Here is a 20475-nt window from a genome sequence, read left to right as displayed (position 1 = left end):
AATCTTGTATTTCCAAACATACAGCAGCAAGTAGCATTTTAGTCAAATACATCTGTGGTCAAAAATAGTTGAAACACAATTATCTAATGTTAAAAAGGCATCAACCCCAAGACAACTGTTATACAGTGTTCAGTAATTTCAGCAAACGTGAAGATAAAAACTCAATCAACCAACTAACCAACAAATCCCTATAGTACTGGAAACGAAACACAAATACAGATGATTTAAAGCAAACCATGTTTGAGATAAACTAAATGCTGTAGGTCAAATAAAGACGTATTTACCATCAGTTGAGAAATATGGTATAGTATTCTCCAAGTGAAAACACCAATTTTACATAATTTGCTACAAGAAGAATGCTTTTACCCAAGGTTGAGAAATACTAAGTACAGCTGAGAAATTACATATGTTAACGAAGGAAGGACAGACAGACACACGGACCATATTAAGGAAGGTACTGCTTTAAGGATCAAGATGTATTTTGCAGAAGAAAAACAAAAGGCAGTCCTATGGAGAAGGAACAAAACCTTAAGATAAGAGTTCATACAAACTCAGTTCTGAGAGAAATAACTAATCATTTAAAAGTAGAAACAGAAGCAAGCACTGGCCCATGTGCCCAGAAGAAAGCGACAAGCTTCACAACACTTAGGTGTCAGGCACTGTGAAAAGCCATACAGAGTGAAAACTGCTCAGGGAAACTGCTATTTAAGAACAGTGACTTTTGATAATGGCTTTAAACGAGTTCTTCAAGTTTCAAAAGCCCTGGTAAAGCGCTTCTCCACAAGGATGTTCTCCTAAAGGAGTATCCTTCTTTACAACAAAAGAAAAGAAAAGAAATAACAATAACAAAAGAAATCTTCTCCTTCAAATCAGAAGGCCAAGGCCTATGGTGCCTTAACCACCTATCTTCTTAGTCTGAAGATTAAACTCAGTTTGTTTATTCCCTGCCACCCTCATGCATGTGACGATGAACCAAAATGCCATCCTATTACTCAACCAACTTTCTTACTTCAGAACCCAATTTTAAGCATGTTTAGTGAGTTTAAACTCAGTTTCTTTTGTGCCATTCGAAACAGAGCAAGATGCTGGTTATTTGATTTAATTTTTCTTCTTCTTTTTTAAGACTGTTAGGATAGTGTGTTTATTGCAGAAAAGATAATCCAAGCACTGGGAAAGTATAAAAAAATGAATGAAAAATCAGTCATCATTAGCTACCACTGAAAATTCTCTTTTTCTCCAGAGGTAATGACTGTTACTGGAAAAGAATACATCTTTTTTTCCGTGTGCAAACATATGGGGGAAAAATGGCTCTTTCACATAAGGGATCTTGATGGTTAATTCTGCGTATAAACTTGGCTGGGCCATAGTGTCCAGATGTTTGGTTAGACACTATTTTGGATGCTTCTGTGATGGTGTTTTTTTGGATGAGATTAACATTTAAATCGATGGACTCTGAGTAAAGCATATTAGCCTCCACCTATGGGTGGGCCTCATTCAATCAGTTGAAGGCCTAACAGAACAAAGACTAACCTCCCCCAAGCAAGCGGGAATTCTGCCAATAGATGGTCTTCGGCTCTATTTCTCTGGAGAACCCTGAAGTATAGGATCCTACTAAGTGGATTATTTACAATGTGACATTTTCATTTAACACTGACATCCCTCCAGGTGGCAATCAGTGCAGATTGGCTATCAATTCTTTAATCCTTTCCTCACCTTCTGTAGAGCTAGGGATGGTCAAGTGGTAGTTTTGGCAGTTCTACTCCTGACTTCTGCAGGAGGCTCCTGCTCCTCTGATGCAGGCACTGCTTCCTCCCAAGGACCTAGGACCTGGAGGTGTAGCTACCATGTGTGACCACCTGGGACAAACATGATGATGAAGCCAGCTTACTAAGGAGAATGAACAGGAGAGAAAGGAGCTGGAGTCCTTGATGGCACAGGTCCTGAACCACATTATCTATGGAGCTCTGGTACATGAGCCAAATGAACCTCTGCTCCTGCCACACTGTTTGATGGATTTTTCTGTTATTTGCAACAAAACTTGTTCCTTTTAAAGTGACTATGAGTATCCTATAGTCAGGAATACCATAGTGTAATCATTCCCCTCTTGGTGGCCTTTTATTCATTCATTTTCAACAAATTAGTTTACTGAGATGATACGCAGAAAATAGTTGGGGCAACAGACATGACTATTATCCTTTGAAAGGTCGGCCCTTGGCTGGCATCTGGGAACTCTGACTTGGGGAGAGTTCAAGCCACCCTAATTCTAGTGACTCACTGGGCCTAAACTGCTTGTACAGACAATGTGGTTTATGCTCAACATCTGTTTTCCTTCTGGGAGTCTGCAATTTTGGGAGATGCCAGGCAGAGAGTGATGACATGACTAGTCTCCACAAAAAGCTCCAGGCACTGGGTCGCTAATGAGCTTTCTTTTAAGATAGCATTTCCTATGTGCTATCACTTATGCTAGGGGAATTAAGTGTGACCTGTATGACTCCACTGCGAGAGGACTTTTGGGAAATTTGCACCTTATTTCCTGCAGACCCACTCCATGCTGATTTTGCTTTGTATCCCTTCGCTATAATAAATCATAGCTGTGAGTACAACCATATGCTGAGTCTTCCCAGCAAAGCACTGAGCCCAGGGATGGTCTTAGGGACTTCCAACATCACTTGGATCAGAAGTGGGATTCCTTAGAATAACCCTGACTCGCTGAAAGATGGTGAAATTTTGGGAGAGGATGGTTAGGGGGCCAGGTATGACGTATCTTTGCTGCCCAGATGATTGTGGAGTTATGCACGGTATGCAGTGGCGGCTGAGCTGCTCTCTGCTGTGAGAAGTGAAAGTTACCTGTGGAATCTGAAAATAATACATCCAGCTCCTGGAGAGAAGGCTTGCTGGATCCCCCACATGCTTTTGGCCATGCTGGCTAGCATGATGCCTTTGGGTCTTGCTTTCTCCTCCAGATGGGAGAGGAAAGGGCCCCCAAATTCCCAAAGGTGAATAGGCCAAACCTGTTGTTTGCATTGCTCTCTTCTTCAAGTGGGGTAGGGGTGGGGTTTAAACCAGGTCCCAGGGCTGGAGCAAAATTTTAGATAATCCAGAAAGGAAAAGAAAAGGGGGGGGGCGGTAACACAGTTTTTTTTTTTCAGCCTAGCTGCTGCTATAGTACCTCCCCCACTCCTCCCTCCTCTGCATTCCAGCCTGGCTCTTCCCTGGTGGCTCTAATGTTAACACTGCAAACACTGAATTTATTGCTAGGAGTTTAAGTATATTTGCAATGAGAAGAAAAAAAAAAAAAGAAAATTTCTTTAGTGACTTCATATTGTGTGGCTGTGACATCCGGATGTACGGTAAAAATGAATATAAAATGTTAAATGCTTGTAATTCCATACATGCCAGAGGAATCATCCTGATCAGGGGAAGCTGCAAAAAAGGAAATGTGTCAGTGGGACACAACTTCCTTGCTTTTTGTTGCCAGTGGGCGGGATGGAATTTAAACTCTTTGAGTACTGGAAACAGAACAAGACTGTAACTGATGAGCTCTGCTATGGAAGATAAGGATTTTTGCTTACTGGAGCCTCTGGAAAAAGGGAGACAATGAGAAAGAGAGGTGATCTACAGATGGAGATACACTTTTAGAGTTTTAAAAAGCAGGTTTTAGTTGGCTAATGAGAGCTTGTGGAAGCAGAGGTCTGTCCCTTAAAGACTGAGGTGCAGGTCTGTGAGCGGGTTGATTTTAGACTCGAAGACTGACAAAACCAGTCATAGGAAAGTCTCGTCTGCCACTTGGACTTTCTGGCCTCCAGCATCTAGGCTTCACTGCTGAAGAAAAACCTCTGGCTTTTCTAAACTTCTGAATTCACAGATCCTAATTGCTTAGACTTTATTCTAAGCTAAAGCCTGATGCCATCCAGTATAGGCTTCCAGCCTCAGTGGGAGCTGTGCAGAACTGAAAGCAGGCATAGGCTTGTAAACATAACTCACACTCTGACCTCTGTACGTGAAGCCACCTCTCTGTGGGGCTCACCCTGTGAGTAAGTCACAGCTGCCTGGCAGGACTGTTTGGGTCCCCTACAAATGCCTGTAGGATGTTCCTTGATGGGACCATCTGCAAAAAGCGGCTGACTGCCTGCAGAGTTCTGATACAGAGACTGACCACAATTCTTCACTTGAGACTATCATTGAAAGCTGCAACTGGGGAGAGGGTACATCATAGCAACTGAGACCTCTGATTTCCTCCCGGACAGGCTGGGCCAGCTCCCCATCCCCTCTAGGACATGTCTTACTGGGGTCGACTCCCTGTGCCTGGGTCTCTGGAGGAGCTGCCGTTTGCAACAATGAACTGATACCTGCCTCTGCTTTCCTCGCCTCTCTCCTGCTGCACACACCTTAGTCCAACTGATGAGCTGTCTTCAGAAAGGGGTTGATCTTCTCTAGGCTGTCCACTGGATAAGAGATCAGGGTGAAAGGGATGGGAGGTTATGTAAAACCATCCTGAAATTTTTTGGAAATTCTGGAGTTTTGTCCTGACCGACCTGTGAATACGATGTTTTTCAGGTTCAGCTGTGTAATGGTGTTTTCCTATGAAGATGTTTTGCACCTCTTTCACACAATTGCTCAAGACAAAGGGTCTGGATGAGAGCAGGGGATGACTGAAAAAATACAAAATTATGACTGTTGAATGGAAACACAGATTTTGCAACAATCAAGGAAAATAAACCAAAACCCCTGCACCTGGAGAGGCACAAGGGAGGGGAGAGGGCATTACGATCTTCGTTTTTTGAAACTATGTCTGGAAGCTTCTCCTCTTCCTGAAGGAAAACTCTCCGTGCACCTTTCCAAGCTGTTGACAGTGCTTTGAATTCAGACTGCTGAGCCTATGGTCTACGATCACCCCTGGCAAGGCTGACTGTGGGGCAGCAGGAGAAGACCGAGCCTTCCACACAGAAAACCTCCAGATGCTGACCACATTCATGAGTGGATGAACTGTTGTCAAGGACAACGAAACTGAACTGACTGGTAGTCCCTCTGAAACCAAGGACTGACCTAAATTATTTGAATTGGGCTGGGAGCTGTAGGAAAAGACGCCCATGGTGGAAAACCACATCATACTTCCCAACTAATTCATGCTTTGCTGGGGGTGCCCTAGCGATTGTACATTCTGTTTCTAGGGGTCCTCTGGGAATCCCCGATAATTCCTTCTCGGACTGTACTTCTGCGTGTGCACCCCGATTATCACCACACTGCCTCAGCCCTGAAAGGCTTTCAAGTCAGCTTGAACTTACTGGCCAGACTTGTACTGGGCCTGAACTGATGCTTAGGGCCAGGTAACAGTGGTTAATACAGAAACTTTAGGCTACCTACTTTTTAAGATAGACCTTTCTAATTAATGGGATTTGTTCTGTGGTTAAGACACATGAAGAGCATAACTGCAGGTTACTCTAACTCTGCTATCTATCTGGGTCTTATCGGTAATACTTTTAGTATAAAAACAATCTGGCCAATGACCAAGGGAGTATGCCATGTAGAGAAGAGTGAACCTAACAGGCCTAAACGTCTGTCCTTAAAAAGGCCTCCTTCCAAGGTTGGCCCTTGGCTTGTGTCTGGGAACTTAAAATTTGGAAGGGTTCCCACTATCCTGTTACGAGTGACTCATCCCGATTGTACAAACGATACGGTTTATGCCGAACACCTGCTTTCCTTCTGGGAGCCTGCAATTTTGGCACATGACTAGCCCCCATAAAAACTCCAGGTATTAGGTCTCTAACAAGTTTCCCTGGCAGACAACATTTCACACACACTGTCACAATTTGTTGCTGGGGAAATGAAACACTTTCCCTGTGGCTGCCCTGGGAGACGACCCCTGGAAGCTTGCATCTGGCCTCTGCCAGACTTCACCCCATGCACCTTTCCCTTTGCTGATTTTGCTTTGTATTCTTTTGCTGTAATAAATCATGGCTGTAAACATGACTATGTGCTGGGTCCTGTGAGTCTTTCCAGAGAATCATGGATCTCGAGGGTACAGTCTTGGGGATCCTTGACACAGCTGGGAATAAGTGTGAAATGTCCAACAAACAGCAGAAGGCAGTGGGGCTGGAGTCATGACAGAGAGGAGGTCAGATAGAGAGGGGCTTGCTCACATAAAGCCTTGTTTGGATTTTATTCTGAACAGGACAGGAAGCCACTGGAGGCTTCTGAACAGGAAGGAGGATCAGTCTGGCCACTGTCAGATAACTGGCATCAGGGGAAAGGGTGAAAACAGGGACACCAAATAGGATGTCCTTATGTACAAGAGACTCTTAACTGCCCTTGGGTGGGTCAGGAACTGCTTCAGAAAAGGGAAACTTAAGTTTATCTTTAAGGATGAGTAGAAATGTGATGGATAGATTGGGCAAGGGGGTGAGGAAGGTATTCCCAGCGGTGGGGAGAACTGGTATGCCCCAGTTCTGATGCAGTGGGGACTGCGCATACACAAAGTCATGCATGTACAACTTACATGCATGTACTAAGCTTTTTCATGTATTAATAATACATTAAAAACAACTTTAAATGAAAAGAAAAAAAACAAGAAAAACTAAAACAAGAGAATCTAAATGTTTCTAAAGTGGTTGATATGACCACACAGAGAATTGCTGAAGTGATCTTAAAGCACATTATTATAAATCACTAAAATATATACTATGAACAAAAAGAACCACAAAGAAATCTTAAACTGCATTCAGTTGTCCTGTTGTTTAGTGGTAAGGTTGCCATTGTTATTTTGAAACTATGTATACCTTATTTTTTTTGTTTGTTTGATTAAAACAATATAACATTCATATTATTAGGTACCATAATTTTCAGCATCAGGGCAAGGAGACACAAACATAAAAGAAGCAAAACCCCCAACATATAGAAAGGACAAGCAGAGACCATTCTCTCCTTTTACTGTCCAAGAAACAGAGAGACAGAACGGTGACATGATCAAATCATCTGAGAAACATGCTAACAAGAGGCCTCTTGCAAACACACTCACGGTATCTACCACCTGGAGAGTCTTTACTTGGGGACTGCTTTAGCAGGATGGACCTGGTTCATCTAGACTGCTTAGTGTACATAAACCTAAGGTTTAATTATTTATCAGGTATGATCTCTTAGAAAATATCACACAAGACATGCAGTTATCAGGGAATAAACTGGAGATGTTTCATAACTGAAATAGCTCCCTTTTGTGGAAGTGACACTTCATATGTATCCTCATATGTTAAAATCTGGGCCAGAGTGCATCCCAGTTGAGACAAGACAGGACCGGGAAGCAGCTCTGGCAGTCACAGAGCTGTGACTTGTGTCTTGTGATAATCATATCTTTGAAAATATTAGTCAAGTTTGATAATGGGTAAGATCTCTCATTCTTGTGAGTCCAATCTGTCAATCTGACCGTTTGTATAATCTCACCTGTAATATTTAATTTGAACTGGAATAATCAATATGAATGTTACATTTCCTAACCATAGCCACCAAAAAGGTCTACAAATAATGACAACTCAGTTGCAATGCATAACCCTGGTGTCTACATTGTAGTATCTAAATACAATTTCCCACTAAAAGGAATCTGGGTTTCTTGGAGAAATGGCTGAGATTCATTTTTGGGTCAGGAAATGTGTAAGATGAATTTGGGACATCTCATCCTCCCTGAAAAAAGTTTAAAAGTTATCCTATGATTAGTCCTATGATTATACAAAGGAATGAACCTAAAGGGACTCTCAGTAGACAAAAATGGAATAACGTGAGCAATAAAAAGAATGATTGCAAAGGAGTAAGACATAGATGTATAAAACCCACGGATTTGTAATGATGCTCAAAAGCAAAGCAAAGCAAAACAAACAAAAACAGAAACATAATCACTGATCTCCTTTGGAGGTTGCTAGGGCACCAAATTATTATTTGAAAATATTTCAAGGGAAAGAGTCAAGCACTTATCCTCTGTATGGACTATATTTCCAGGTAACCAAATAGTTAATGAGGCAAAGTTCTTCTTTGTAAATGAATCCCCAGGTAACAAATGCAGAAGGAATAATGTTAGAAAGTCATCACTTTGCAACTTCTACTGAATTAATGGATCCAGAAAACAAACGAAATGGTTTCCAAAACCTCTAGGTGAAAGGTCAATGAGGAACTTTCGAATGGCTGGATCAGGCTGACACCACTCAACTTCACTGATCTACCACGAGAGGTGGCACCATCAGATACCATATACTTCCCAGGTAGTGCAGCGGGAAGTATACAACACTGTCTACGAATACACTCAATACAATATAGAACTAAATCTACCCAAGCCTCCGGAGCTGACTTCCAGTTCACAGACTAGACAGCAGATAGTGGAACCAGCTCGATTACAAGGATATGACCAGCTAGCTCTAGAATGTGGGAAATCGTATAGCACAAAGGACATTCTTTGTTTAACAAATAAAATGACACTTAAAAACAAGGGGGGGAGAATTGTTACAGATTAAAAGCCTAAGATCTTAGTGTGGATACAGACTGAAACAAACCAATTCCAAATAGCCATTTAAAACAACTGGGAAAACTGAGCAGAGTCTGGGTATTGGGCAATAAAGGAATAATAGCTAATTTTGTGGGTGTTACAATACTGTTGTATTTTTTGTTTAGTTGAAAAAAAATTCTTACTTTTAGAGATATGTACACAGGTAAAACAATGTGGAATTTGCTGTAAAATATTCCAAGAAAAAAAATAGGAGTAAATGTGTGTGGAGTGGTAGAGATGAAACAAGAACCAGAGTATAGGTGGCTGTTGAAGCTGGGTGATGGTGGGTACATGGGGGTCATTACATCCTCTACTTTTGTGCGTGTTTGGAAATCTCCAGAATGAAAAAAAAAAAGGAGTGGATAAAATAGTAATATTGGGCAAACATTTTTAAATTGTAACACATACTTGGCTGAGGTAGAGGAAAAGGAGTAGTTTCAAAGGAACTAATCAGATTTACTTTTCTGAAGAACAATTTAGCAATATGTATCAATTGTCCTTTAAAATTTTATATTTAGTCCAGCAAATTTCCTTTCAAGAATTCTCAGAAAATTTTCATAGATTTGCACAAAGATGCATTAAAAATGACCTCCCAGGGGAAAAAAAATTGTTAAGGTATATTTACATGTAAATTTCTTTACAGCCATTAACCATCAAATTGTAAAAAAATATTAAATGATAGGGGAAAATGTTCACCTGTTAAGTGCAAAACGCAGGCTGTAAAATAGTTTATAAACATTTTGAACCAATTTAGTCTTCTATATATCTAGAAAAAAGCCTGAAAGAGTATCCTCCATGATGTTAACAGCTGTTATTTCTAGTTGATGGGATTAAGGTACTTTTAATTTTAAAAAATGGTTTCCTACTCTCTAGTATAAAATATTTATAATAAAAATATATTTTTAAAAGGTAAAATCTGGATCAATTCTTGAGATTGGCTAATAACAGAGAAAGGGGGTATGGCAGTGATCTTTGAAATAATAAACTAAATGACAGAAGGGTGGTGGGACAGGGCAGAGTGGACACATTAATAATTTTTAAAAGGGTAAGTATTTAAGCACAGTCTATTGCGAGAAAGATCAAGTTGTAAATTTAAAAATAGACTGTGTCAAGAAAGTTCTTGAAGAGGATTAAAGTTTTTAAGTAAGCTTCAATTGGAGAGGGATAAACACCTAACTCAGATTACCTAGGATGATTGAAAAGGTTATTGTAGTAAAAATCCTAACACAATTCTGAAAGTAACCAAAGCAGTGTGTTACACAACACTTACTGTCTCAGCTTCTATTTTGTGCACCACCCTGACAGACTGTTACATACTGGAGTCCAAAAAGGAATGTTAGAATATTAATACAACACAAAAGCAATTTTGACTATCAAATTCAGCTTATATGACTTGGGTCAAATCTGTTAAGTGAATAACTTTTATATCTTAAAATCTAGAAAATCCTGTAAAACTACACTCTATATATTACATGCAGTAAGTAGTCAGTAAAATAAGATTTGTGCACCTTCTACACCTGCTTTAAAATTTCAGTTGTCTCCTTCCTAAATCAGGCAAAAGCAATCGAAACGTCCAGACTACCTGGTTTCCGTACTTTCGTTGGGTCTTCATAGTCCTTGTTTTCTGGATTTGGAGAGTCTAGAAAGCTGATTTCTTCTGTGACACTTTCCCCTTCTTGGCTCTTGAGGCCGTCTTCCTCTTCTTGAATAGGTGATTCCAATTCTGATTCTTCTGAATCAAGAAATATCTGGCCAGCGACTACTCTGCCTGCTGGGCTATGGTCCTTTACTGACTCATCTGACGGCAAAGAAGTCTGAGAATATAAAGTATTTTTAGTTTCCAATAGTAACGAGCCTCCCTCCAACCTAATCTGACCTAATCCAGATGTATCTACTTCAGCTCCTAGAGTGTGTCATCCTCACTCGCCTCTGTAGACTCTGGTGTGTGCCCATCACTGCCTTCATCACATGTCTAACCCTGGCTCTTTCTTAAGATTTCAACTTAGATGTTACCTCCTGCCCCAGGAAGCCTTCTGTAATTCCTGAAGTCTAGGTTAGGGCCTTCCCCTACTTGCTCCCAATTTATCTTACACTTCCCTGAATGGTAGCCCTGTACTGTAACTTCCTGCTTCTTTTTTACCTTCTTTCTAGTCTAGAGATCAAGGATCATAACTGATTGGTCTTGAGTATGTAATAATCCATCTTATTCATTCAATCAATCAATTCAAGTGCAGTAACTCAAAATACATATATATATATTTTTAAAAAACTGATATAAGTGGAGACAAATGGCAGAGATTAAATCTTCAAATTTAAAAACTAAAGAAAAAAAAAGAAAATCAATCTCTCACTAGGTGGTAAAAATATAACTGCCTTAAGGCTCTTCAACACACACACATATACAGAGCACATTTAAACTGAAATCAAACCTAATAACCAATACTCTTAACAGAAATATTATTCTCTCTCCTATAGGTCAGTGATTTTTTTTTCCCCCAGAAGAACTAGAACTAACATTGATACCAGCTGTCTTTCTCTCTCTTTTTTTTTTAAAATCCAATTCTGTTGCTCAAAAGATGCAGATTCCATATCCCTTCTAAAATACATAATTCATGCTTTTAAATTGGATATCAAACACTGGTCAATGCAAATTTGAGTACACACCTTGGAATCTAAGGATTCTTCTTGGCCACCTTCCTCATCTGTAAAGAAAATGTAAGGCTATTGAGTAATTTTTCTTGTTTGGAAATCACAGGTATTGTTAAAAGAAAGCATTTGATAAGAACAACAAATAACAATCAGACACTGGATAAATAAATCTAGAATTATCTAAAAATTGGTTGTATTCAACAACTATTTAGAAAAGATCAAGGGAAAGGAAAAAAAAGGTGCTGGGGGTAGTATTTTTTTCCACTTTCTCTAGGAAAGACATTAGCTTCATCTGTTACACAGGTAGGATGACCAAGAACACCACCCCCAAAACCAAAACCAGACATTTCTTCAGATGCCATCCAGTTCTTCTGTACATAGCACTACTCAGAGTGAGTTACTGAACTTACAAAAATAGAGCTCTGGTTTTGTGGTTCAGGATTCCACCCATTCTTTTCCTTTGTTCAGAATCTGGAGTTACTCTAGCTTATTTTAGTGATAATTAGCATATTATTGCTTAAGACTACTAAAATTGGACATTAAGAATTATTATTATTTGACAGCAGAGTTACCAAAGATATTTAGGATTTGTGTTCAACTTTACTGAAGATATAACCATGTACTCACTTACATGAAATCTATTTATTAAGAAATCAACAGGTTATATTAAATAAACAATAAATCCAGCCACAAGTTACATTTTTCTTCCAAATTCGTATCAGCTGTTCTGGCTTTGTCTGATTGCATTAAGTCTCCTTCCATTATTCAACCCAACAGCCATCCACAAATATTTGATCTTTGTAGTCCCGGCCAGTTAAAAAAAAAACAAAAACTGCCAGATGATCTCTAAGTTTCCTTCTTACTCTTAAAATTACCTGATTTTATCTAGGAATGAATGTCAGTATTGCCTGTTCCATAAATTGTATGAGGAAATTAACCAGTACACAAAACACTATAAGACCATGTCATTTTTTTTTACTAGAAAATTTGGTGTTATGGTTACCATTTATCTTTACTTCATATGATTATATCCTAAATATTATTGGTAACTCTCTAAGGTATAACAAAAACATGTTTTGGAGATTGTATTATCAAAGTACTTAGTTTACTTTAAGAAGTATGACCAACTCATTATATGCCAAATACATCTGTTTCTTTTGAATATTTGCAAAAACCAGTCTGCTAGTGAGGTTCTGTCATATATGAAAGTGCTGTAAATCCAAAGAAAAATTATAGCTACTTTTACATTCACTACTTTTATTTTTTAATTTATTTTAATGGAGGCACTGGGGATTGAACTCAGGACCTCATGCATGCTAAGGATGCACTTTACCACTGAGCTATACCCTCCCTTCTCACATTCACTACTTTTAGATTACCTTTCAGATGGTGGGTGGGAGGAGAGGGGTATAAAATGTATTATTCCCATAATGCCTACAATATTTAGATAGTGATGTCAATGAATGGACAATCATCCTTCATGCTAACTTCTTCACAAGTATTACCCAAAGCCCAAATTCTAACATATGGTTCAAGGTCCATTCTCAGCAAATCTTTGGATAAAGGAAAAAAAATTCATCTCTATCATATACCAAAGTTATATGTGTGAATGTATTTAATTAGTTGCAAACATTAACTAGTAAATGTATCAAGAGCAGACAGTAAATGTGAAATGCATAGGGTACATCCAAAAATACTGAAACTTTAGATTAGCTGGAACTCTTAAATCACTGATCATTCAATTTAGTACCCTGTTTCACAACAGGTCACATTTGTACCTAACACATAAATAATACAGATGCCTATAAATAAATTCTAAGACATGGACGTTTGAGACAGTACAAGCTGTCAGGCATTAGAGCAGTAGACTGTGCTTTTAAACTCCCAGAGACATGGGAGCTTGTGACTTCAGGGTTATTTCATATGAATTGCATCATGCTCCTCTTTTCTTTCTCTCTTCACAAACTAGAATATATACTAAGGTTACTGGTAAACAAGAAAATTCTTTCTCATTTGCTAAACTGGGAAAGCCTACTTCAGATGGTAATCTTAAAGCATAAACTATTTTCTCTTTCAAACTGATATATCCATTCACATAAAACTTTAAAGAAGTTTCTTATAACCTAGAAACTTCTGATAGGTCATCAGATAAAGATTAAAAAGACTGAATTCATGCATAAACAAAAAGAATACAGTAATGCTTTTTATCAGAACACATACATCAAGCAACAAGAAAAATGCAAAAGGATTCAGTGAAGAGTTACAGACTTCTCAACTCAACAGCATCATCCCCGAAATAATCATGGTTTACATTACTCTGGTAATCAAACACCTTCCTTTGAAACAGACCAATTTTCATTTTTATCATATCAGCTAGCAAAACTGCAAAGTACCAGGGATAGTCTTTCAGGGAAAAGTGATCATTACAAATTCACTGTCATGTATATTAACTGATTTATCTTCAAACACAAGAAGTCTTAAAAGTTTAGTGAAAAGAGACCAGACACGCTGTGTTCGGCTTTGCCACTGAATCTGTGTGGACCCTAGGACACTGCTGAATCCTAATTACTCCAAATCCAAGGCCTGGAGAGCTAGGCTCAAAACCTGGCTTCCTTACATATTTGCAGTTACACACGTGGTTCAACATGGCAAGCCTGCTCTGCCTCCTTTTTCTCAATATGTCAAAAGGGAATAATACCACCCGCTCTGTTGACTCACAATAAAGTTTTAAGGAACAAAGGAAGAGTGAAATTAAACATCCTCTGCAATCCGAGATCTACTCTTTGAATACATGGTGTTAATATAACTGTGACCTGAAATACTCAGCAGTGGACCTAATTTAAAAGGCCCTGTAATAGTGTTTGGGATAAAGAAAAAAAAAAAAAAAGTAAATCATTTTAACCAGGAAGCCACAACCTGTCAAAAATAAGAAAACATGTAATATTTCTGAGAAAAGTTTCAGCATTTTTTCATTATTACCTCCAGAAAATGAAGGGGAAACATCTTTTTAATCTCTTCCTTTAAACTTATTCATTCAGAGAGAAAAGAAAACATTTCTAATAAAATAGTACATTTTTACATGCCTGTAAAACAAGGTATCAGGTAATACCTACTGACAATGATAGGATAAAGATTCCCTTTGCAAGCTGATCATATTCTACCTGGTAGTAAATGCAACTTGCTCTGGGAAACGACCAACACTCAAACAGTAAGTCAATACAAAACTCTGACCCAAAACTTGATCTTTAAATAGGAGCAAATCTTTAAATCCAAACTAAAAATGAGGTTGACATCCTGTATAAATAATTAAGTTGGTGAATAATAAAGTCAACTGAAAATCCATGTACCAATTTATAAAACTTTATCTCATATAAGTGTTTTATGATATTTGTACTTCAAATGAGAATAGCAGTACCTCTATTACTGGCCAGCATGCACACCTATATTGTTTTAGCTCTGGTTAAGTAAGAATCTTGCCTCTACCAGAGAAATGTTTCGGCAATTTAATTATGATGGAAATCAGAGCAGATGTTTTGTGAACCTAGCCCTCTGCTTGCATCAACACAACCTGAAAATTTAACACATCAGCATTAGCAGTCTTCTACTATAATATACTGAGAATCCCAACTGTTGATCAAAAAACTTCTTCAAGGATCATCTCCATGGACAAGCTTTTAATGTATGAAATCTAGTCAAAGGAAGAGGAAGGAAAACGTTTGTATGCTTTAATTTTCTTTAAGTTCTGCAAACTGAATTCAGAGGGATATATATCGTGTTCTTTAACTAGTAGTTTTTACACTTTAGTGTGAAGTATCACTTGTGAAACTTGCTAAACTACAGATGCCTCAACCTGTTCCAGACCTAAAACTGCATTTTTAACAAACCCTTAAGAGAAATTCTGATGCAAGTGGTTCTTGGTCCATCAAGTATGCTACCCATTACACTCAACGGTTTCATCTCATACTTCCTTTGATCAAATACCTGCTAGCAGTGCTTCAGGAGTAGCACTGAGTTTTAAAGATTTGGTCATGAACACAAATTAACACTGAAAGGAGGGGGGAAGACCTCAAAGCATGGTGTTGGCAGTAAAGTAACTGGCATATGCTTGTTGCTTTTGAAATGGTATGTTAAACCACATTATGGGTAGAATTTTAGGTTTAGACCTCTTATTTTAGAAGCAGAATGACGTTATGGCATTGACTTACAACTAGGACAGATAATTTGAGGATTCAAATAACCATCTGGGAAATTTTCTGTTGGAAAAAAAAAAAGAGTTGACATTTATACCCTGCCTTGTTCCAGAAAAAATTTAAAGCTACAGAACAGCTGTTTTGTTAACTGAAACTGATTAAGATTCAAAAGCTTTATCATATTAATTGTTTCTTTACCAACACCCTCAAAATACGCATTTTCAGACGTAGGCAGATTAAACTATTAAAATGAGAAAAAATAATTTTCAGAACCAGAGTATAAATCAGCTAATTGAAAAGTCAATTCAAAAGCATATGAATTTCTATATGTATATAAAAAGTTAAAACTAGTTGTTATCCACTTCACATTTATAAGGACCAAGATTTTTTCAAAAATCATAAAGTTACTATCAGCAAACATGAGGTAACTCAGAAACACTGTGACAGAGGTAAAAACCACTTTCTCAGGGATATTTCTTTACAAGGGCTCAATTACAGCAAAAGTCTTCATTTTTAAATAGACAAAAAGATGAGGACCATCTCAGTAAACCCACCAAACCACTGTCAACATCCTGGGGGATGGACCTGGCTCTGCCCAATGACAGCTCCAAGTGTGCCAATTAATTTAACTTACAAATCCCAAATCCAGAGTTTCAAAACCGATGCAGCACATAACCTACATGAGAGTCGTGGAAGCTCCGGTAGGGCTCCTGTGTCACTGTGGGTCTAAGCCAGCTGTCGGGATTCACACCCATGGAGTCAATTTCAGATTCGTGAGGAGTCACATAAAGTTTGTCAAGTGAGAAGAGGTGTGGGCAGGGTGACCGCCCCTTCTTTTCCTCCCCTCTCTTGCTCCCCTAAACATCTAATCTGGCCCAGGCCAATTGAAGCCCAAGAAATGACAGTGAGTGACAGGCCAGTGCGAGGTATGACCAGAGAGTGGAGTCCCCAGCTGGAGTTCCCATGGCCCTGCCCCGGGATGGAGGCCGGGGGGCGGTGGCTTCTGGCCTCCAGTCCGAGGGGGCGGATACTGACCCGAGGACGCCGAGGCAGAGCCCAGAAGCACCGCACAAAGCAGCAGCGTCAGCCCGACCCAGACCCGCATCCTGCTCTCAGGGCCGCTGCCACCCCCTGGAGCTGTCGCTTTCGCCTCTGCCGCCACCGACTCAGCCGCCGCCGCCGCCTCGCCGCTGTTCTTCCTGCTCTGGTCGCCTTCCTCCGCCTCTTCCCAGGCCTCCCTGCCCTAGCGCGCAGCCAATCCCCGCCCGCCGCCCCGGGCTCCTCACCCAATCGCCGCGGCCTTCCCGCCCACCTTATTGCCCCGCCCCCGGGGTCAAGCATTGGCCAATTATTATGCGAGCTTCTCACACCGGCTTTTCCGGTTGGACCACGGCCTCACCGACATGGCCCCCTCTAATTGGTAGATCCTGGGTTTACCCATCCCGGAATCAGAGCATGAGGCCGAGTTGGGAGAAAGTCGTCATCCAGACTACAATTCCCACAATGCGCTTCATGGGCCTTTCTCAGTGTTCACTCTTGGGAAACGTAGTCCATCCTGGGGCAATATTTAAAAGTGCAGGTGGCTGTTGAAATTAAGGGAACTTAGCTAACATCTGGACTGGACACCAACTCAAGGCCATGAACTCATAGACTTTTTTTTGGAGCCAAATAAGTATTAATAAACACACTTTATAAGGTTAACCGTTTGTAGTGTGTTAAGCTCCCCTTCCTCTTTGTTTTATTTAGAAAATTTGAATTAGACATGATATCAGCACTGAGGAAAAATACAACAGCTAGACTAGATTCGAGTTTTTTTTTTTTAAACTTAAACGAAACAGTACTGTATATACAGAAATCAGTGTGGAACTCACTACCCATCCTCTTTTCCTCTACAAAGCAAAACAAAATAAACCCCACTCAGTACAGATCATGTCAAGCTAGTATTCATTTTTACGAGGGCCACGAGGCAATAATTATCTGGAAAAGGGGGCCAACAGCCTTTGCAAAACCCTTTCGAACACTTGTCCTCATGCCTCTCCTTTTGTAAGTTACAGTGTTCCCTTCTTCATTGACTGCCCTGGTCTTACGCTGACTAGGTTCAGGAGTCCAGATTGATGTATTTGGAGATAAAGGTAACAGTGATTGCACTGCAGAAGCAGAAATAGTCTTTTGTATTAAGTATCAACTCCCACTAGGCATGCTCTCACTAGGTAGCTTGGCAGTGGCTTGGTACTCCTGCCCCTTCATCAAACTGTGTTATTCTGCTTTCCCTATTGTCCACCCACAGTCAGCTCTTAGGTCTGGAACCCAGACAATCTGAGTTCCGTGTTTTGGAGAAGTCCACACTGGCCACATATCTTGATACTCTGGGCACTTGTCTTCCATCTTCTTTGATAGAGAATCCTCTCTTCCAAGAAGAGAATTAAAAAACTACCTACTGTTCAATGTTCGCACTGGCAGGGATGAAGGAAAAATATTGTCCCACGGAAAAGAGTTTTCTTTTCTACTGCTACCTCTATGGCATGCATCTCTATTTCTGTCACTAACAATGTTTCTTCAGAGTTCCTCTGATTTTAAGTCATAAAGTCTGGTATAGTATGTGATCATTTTTCTCTTTCTCACTGAATACTACCCTACTGGCCCTCATTTTCCCTTACCTGCCTGATGCCTCTGATTTCTAGCCATGTTCACCAAAGCCATTCTCTCTTCACTCTAACCTAAACCACATACCAGGTCCAAATTAATTTTCCTTAAACACCACTTTTATATTCTTGTTCAAAATTTTTTGATGGCTGCTTCTGTCATAGAATGAAAAATGTTAGCACTTTTACTGACAAAATAGGAATTAGTGCTGACAGTTCTACTCTCTTGGGGAAGTATTGGGAAGGAAACTTCTGCCTTCCACTGGAGAAGCAGTGATTATCTGATTGATAATATTGGGCAAAGTTTGCTGCCTGGTTAAGACCCAAATTCTTTTTTCATCTTTTACTTTACTGAGTGTTTTTTATGCTTAAAGCCCTGTGCTAGGTGCTGTGATGACAAATTTCCAACTTCTCTTTTACTGCTTTCCAGATTTCCGCATGCACACTAGCTTGCCTTCTCATGGGCTCCCCTACCCTCACCCCACTGCCCTTGCCGCTGCTGCTTCTTAGCTACAACCTCGGCATCTTCCCAGTTTCACTTACATTTTTGTCGTGGCTGAGTTTTCTCTGCTCACGCCAGTCCTCATTAATCCTCATTTCTCTAAGTGTGTGTAGGACAGTCACAAACTTGCCTTTTAAATGGGTTGTAGCTTGCTGAGGCCAAAGGCAATTCTATAATTCAGTGTATAGATATATAGCATTGGATTTGCCACTTGCTAGCACTAGATAATTATTTGGTGATTAATAGATACACCTTACTTATGAAATATTTTAATAATATTTCAAAGCACATGCTGTCTACCATAGTTTAATCTGAAAATATCTACCATAGTTTTATATTACAGGGAAAATTAAGGAGCACTTGCATCCTTATCATACAGGAAATTTACTTCACTCCTCTTCACCTCATCTGAAAAATGGATATGTTAATAATACCCTCTTCACCAGGTCTGTTGTGAGGTTCAAAAGAGATACACAGGGGAAAAAAATGCTTTCTTCATTATAGAATGGTCTACAAACATTATTTCTTATTGATTGCTTGGTTGAAGCAAAGGAGCAAAACAAACTAAAAATTAGTTTTTATTAAAACTAACAAAATTAATTTTATTCCCTTAATTTGAAAAGGGTTTAGAGCTGCTAGAGCTGTTGTCTTTACCCAGCAATGAGTAATTGATGTGTTCTGAGACTTTGACTCCCTGGGGGAAATTCCAAGTCTCCAAAGCAGGTCCAGAATATGATGTGGGAAAGCCAGGTTTGTGTTGTCAGCCTGCTGCATTGCATGATGATTAATTAGTAAAAAGGTTGTGAATTCTCCATGGCCTTATCTGGTCTAAGCATACACTCCTCAAGGTTTCCTGCCAATATTCCCCGTTAAAGTTATGTACTCAGTCTCCTCGTGCAAAATGTTAATATTATTTGTTAATTCATAGACTTCTTTACTATTTACTCAGCTGTTTGTACTCTGTTCTACTTGTTCATATCTGTGTTCTGGGTCATTGTCACAGATATCCAAGTTGCAGAAAACCTGTTTGCTCTCCGTTACAACACAGCGTAGGACCCAGTGGAGATAGATAATAAGTGCCTTTTTATGCAGATGACACTCATGTGACCTTTTCCCATTGAGATGGATCAAACAATCAGCAAATATTGAGAACCTCCTGAAAGTGTTGAGGACATAAATCCAGCCTGCTCTTCTTCTAAGGAGGTGAGATAACCCTCAGGGCCTTTTCCTGAGAATGGAGTGATTGTCACCAACTCTAGCCAAGTATCCTTGCTTGTGCTATTCTTAGAGACCTATCTGAGTTGGCAACGTGTGAAGGCTGCCAGCACTTGAATCAACATATCTGCCAGGGCGGGGTTAGGGAGAGGCAAGGAGCAGGATAGTCTCCCCTCAGGGCTTGGAGAAGAATGTATAGTACTTTCTTTGATGTAGATGTGGTGAATTAAAGTCATTAAGCTTGTTTCTTTCTCATGGATGAATGAAAATATAAATCCTTGCACTGTATTGTGAGATAGAACCTGGTGTGTCCTTGAGTACATTCTGAGCTCCTTAAGCAAATGGACAATGGTTTTAGATCTCATTGCATCACGTAGAATTCCAGGATTGCATATGGCAGGTACATAATTAGTAATCAAAATAAATAAACTTTTATTATCTGCATCACTTTCTATGATTATAGTTAAGTCTCGTGAAAGTCAGAGTGTAGATCCCAGATCTACTACCTCAGTTTGTAAATGATCAGATGAATGGGGTGGAGTATGTGAGTGTCAGGCTCTATTTATCAGTTTCATCCTAAAGTGACATTTGCTTTGGAGGTGTGTAGTCTTTCTAAGCAGTGTTGACTCACATCAGATAAAGGAAAAACCAGGATAATTTTAATCCAGAAAAAAAGGACAGGCAACTTTGGTCCAATCTTTTCATGGATTTAACTACCAGTTCTGAGGAGACACTGGATTAAAACTAAATTTC

The 20475-nt window shown here is 39.6% G+C and overlaps 1 protein-coding gene across 1 annotated transcript in view; it reads right to left on the bottom strand.

Annotated features, from left to right (window-relative positions):
- The window catches only part of SEL1L (SEL1L adaptor subunit of SYVN1 ubiquitin ligase), a 50949-nt gene extending 34351 nt beyond the window's left edge, over nucleotides 1-16598 (bottom strand). Inside the window, exons 1-3 of the mRNA XM_010955848.3 lie at nucleotides 16399-16598; nucleotides 11189-11226; nucleotides 10107-10338 (exon numbers count right to left, since the gene is read on the bottom strand). Of these exons, the coding sequence (XP_010954150.1) occupies nucleotides 10107-10338; nucleotides 11189-11226; nucleotides 16399-16468 (340 nt within the window). The 5' untranslated portion in view covers nucleotides 16469-16598. The remainder of the gene's footprint in view (nucleotides 1-10106; nucleotides 10339-11188; nucleotides 11227-16398) is intronic.
- Between the last annotated feature and the right edge of the window lie 3877 nt (nucleotides 16599-20475).

The sequence above is a fragment of the Camelus bactrianus genome, chromosome 6 (genome assembly GCF_048773025.1).
Source record: "Camelus bactrianus isolate YW-2024 breed Bactrian camel chromosome 6, ASM4877302v1, whole genome shotgun sequence".
NCBI lineage: Eukaryota > Metazoa > Chordata > Mammalia > Artiodactyla > Camelidae > Camelus > Camelus bactrianus.
Note: the sequence above shows the minus strand (reverse complement) of the source record. Positions and strands in the feature narration are given on the sequence as shown.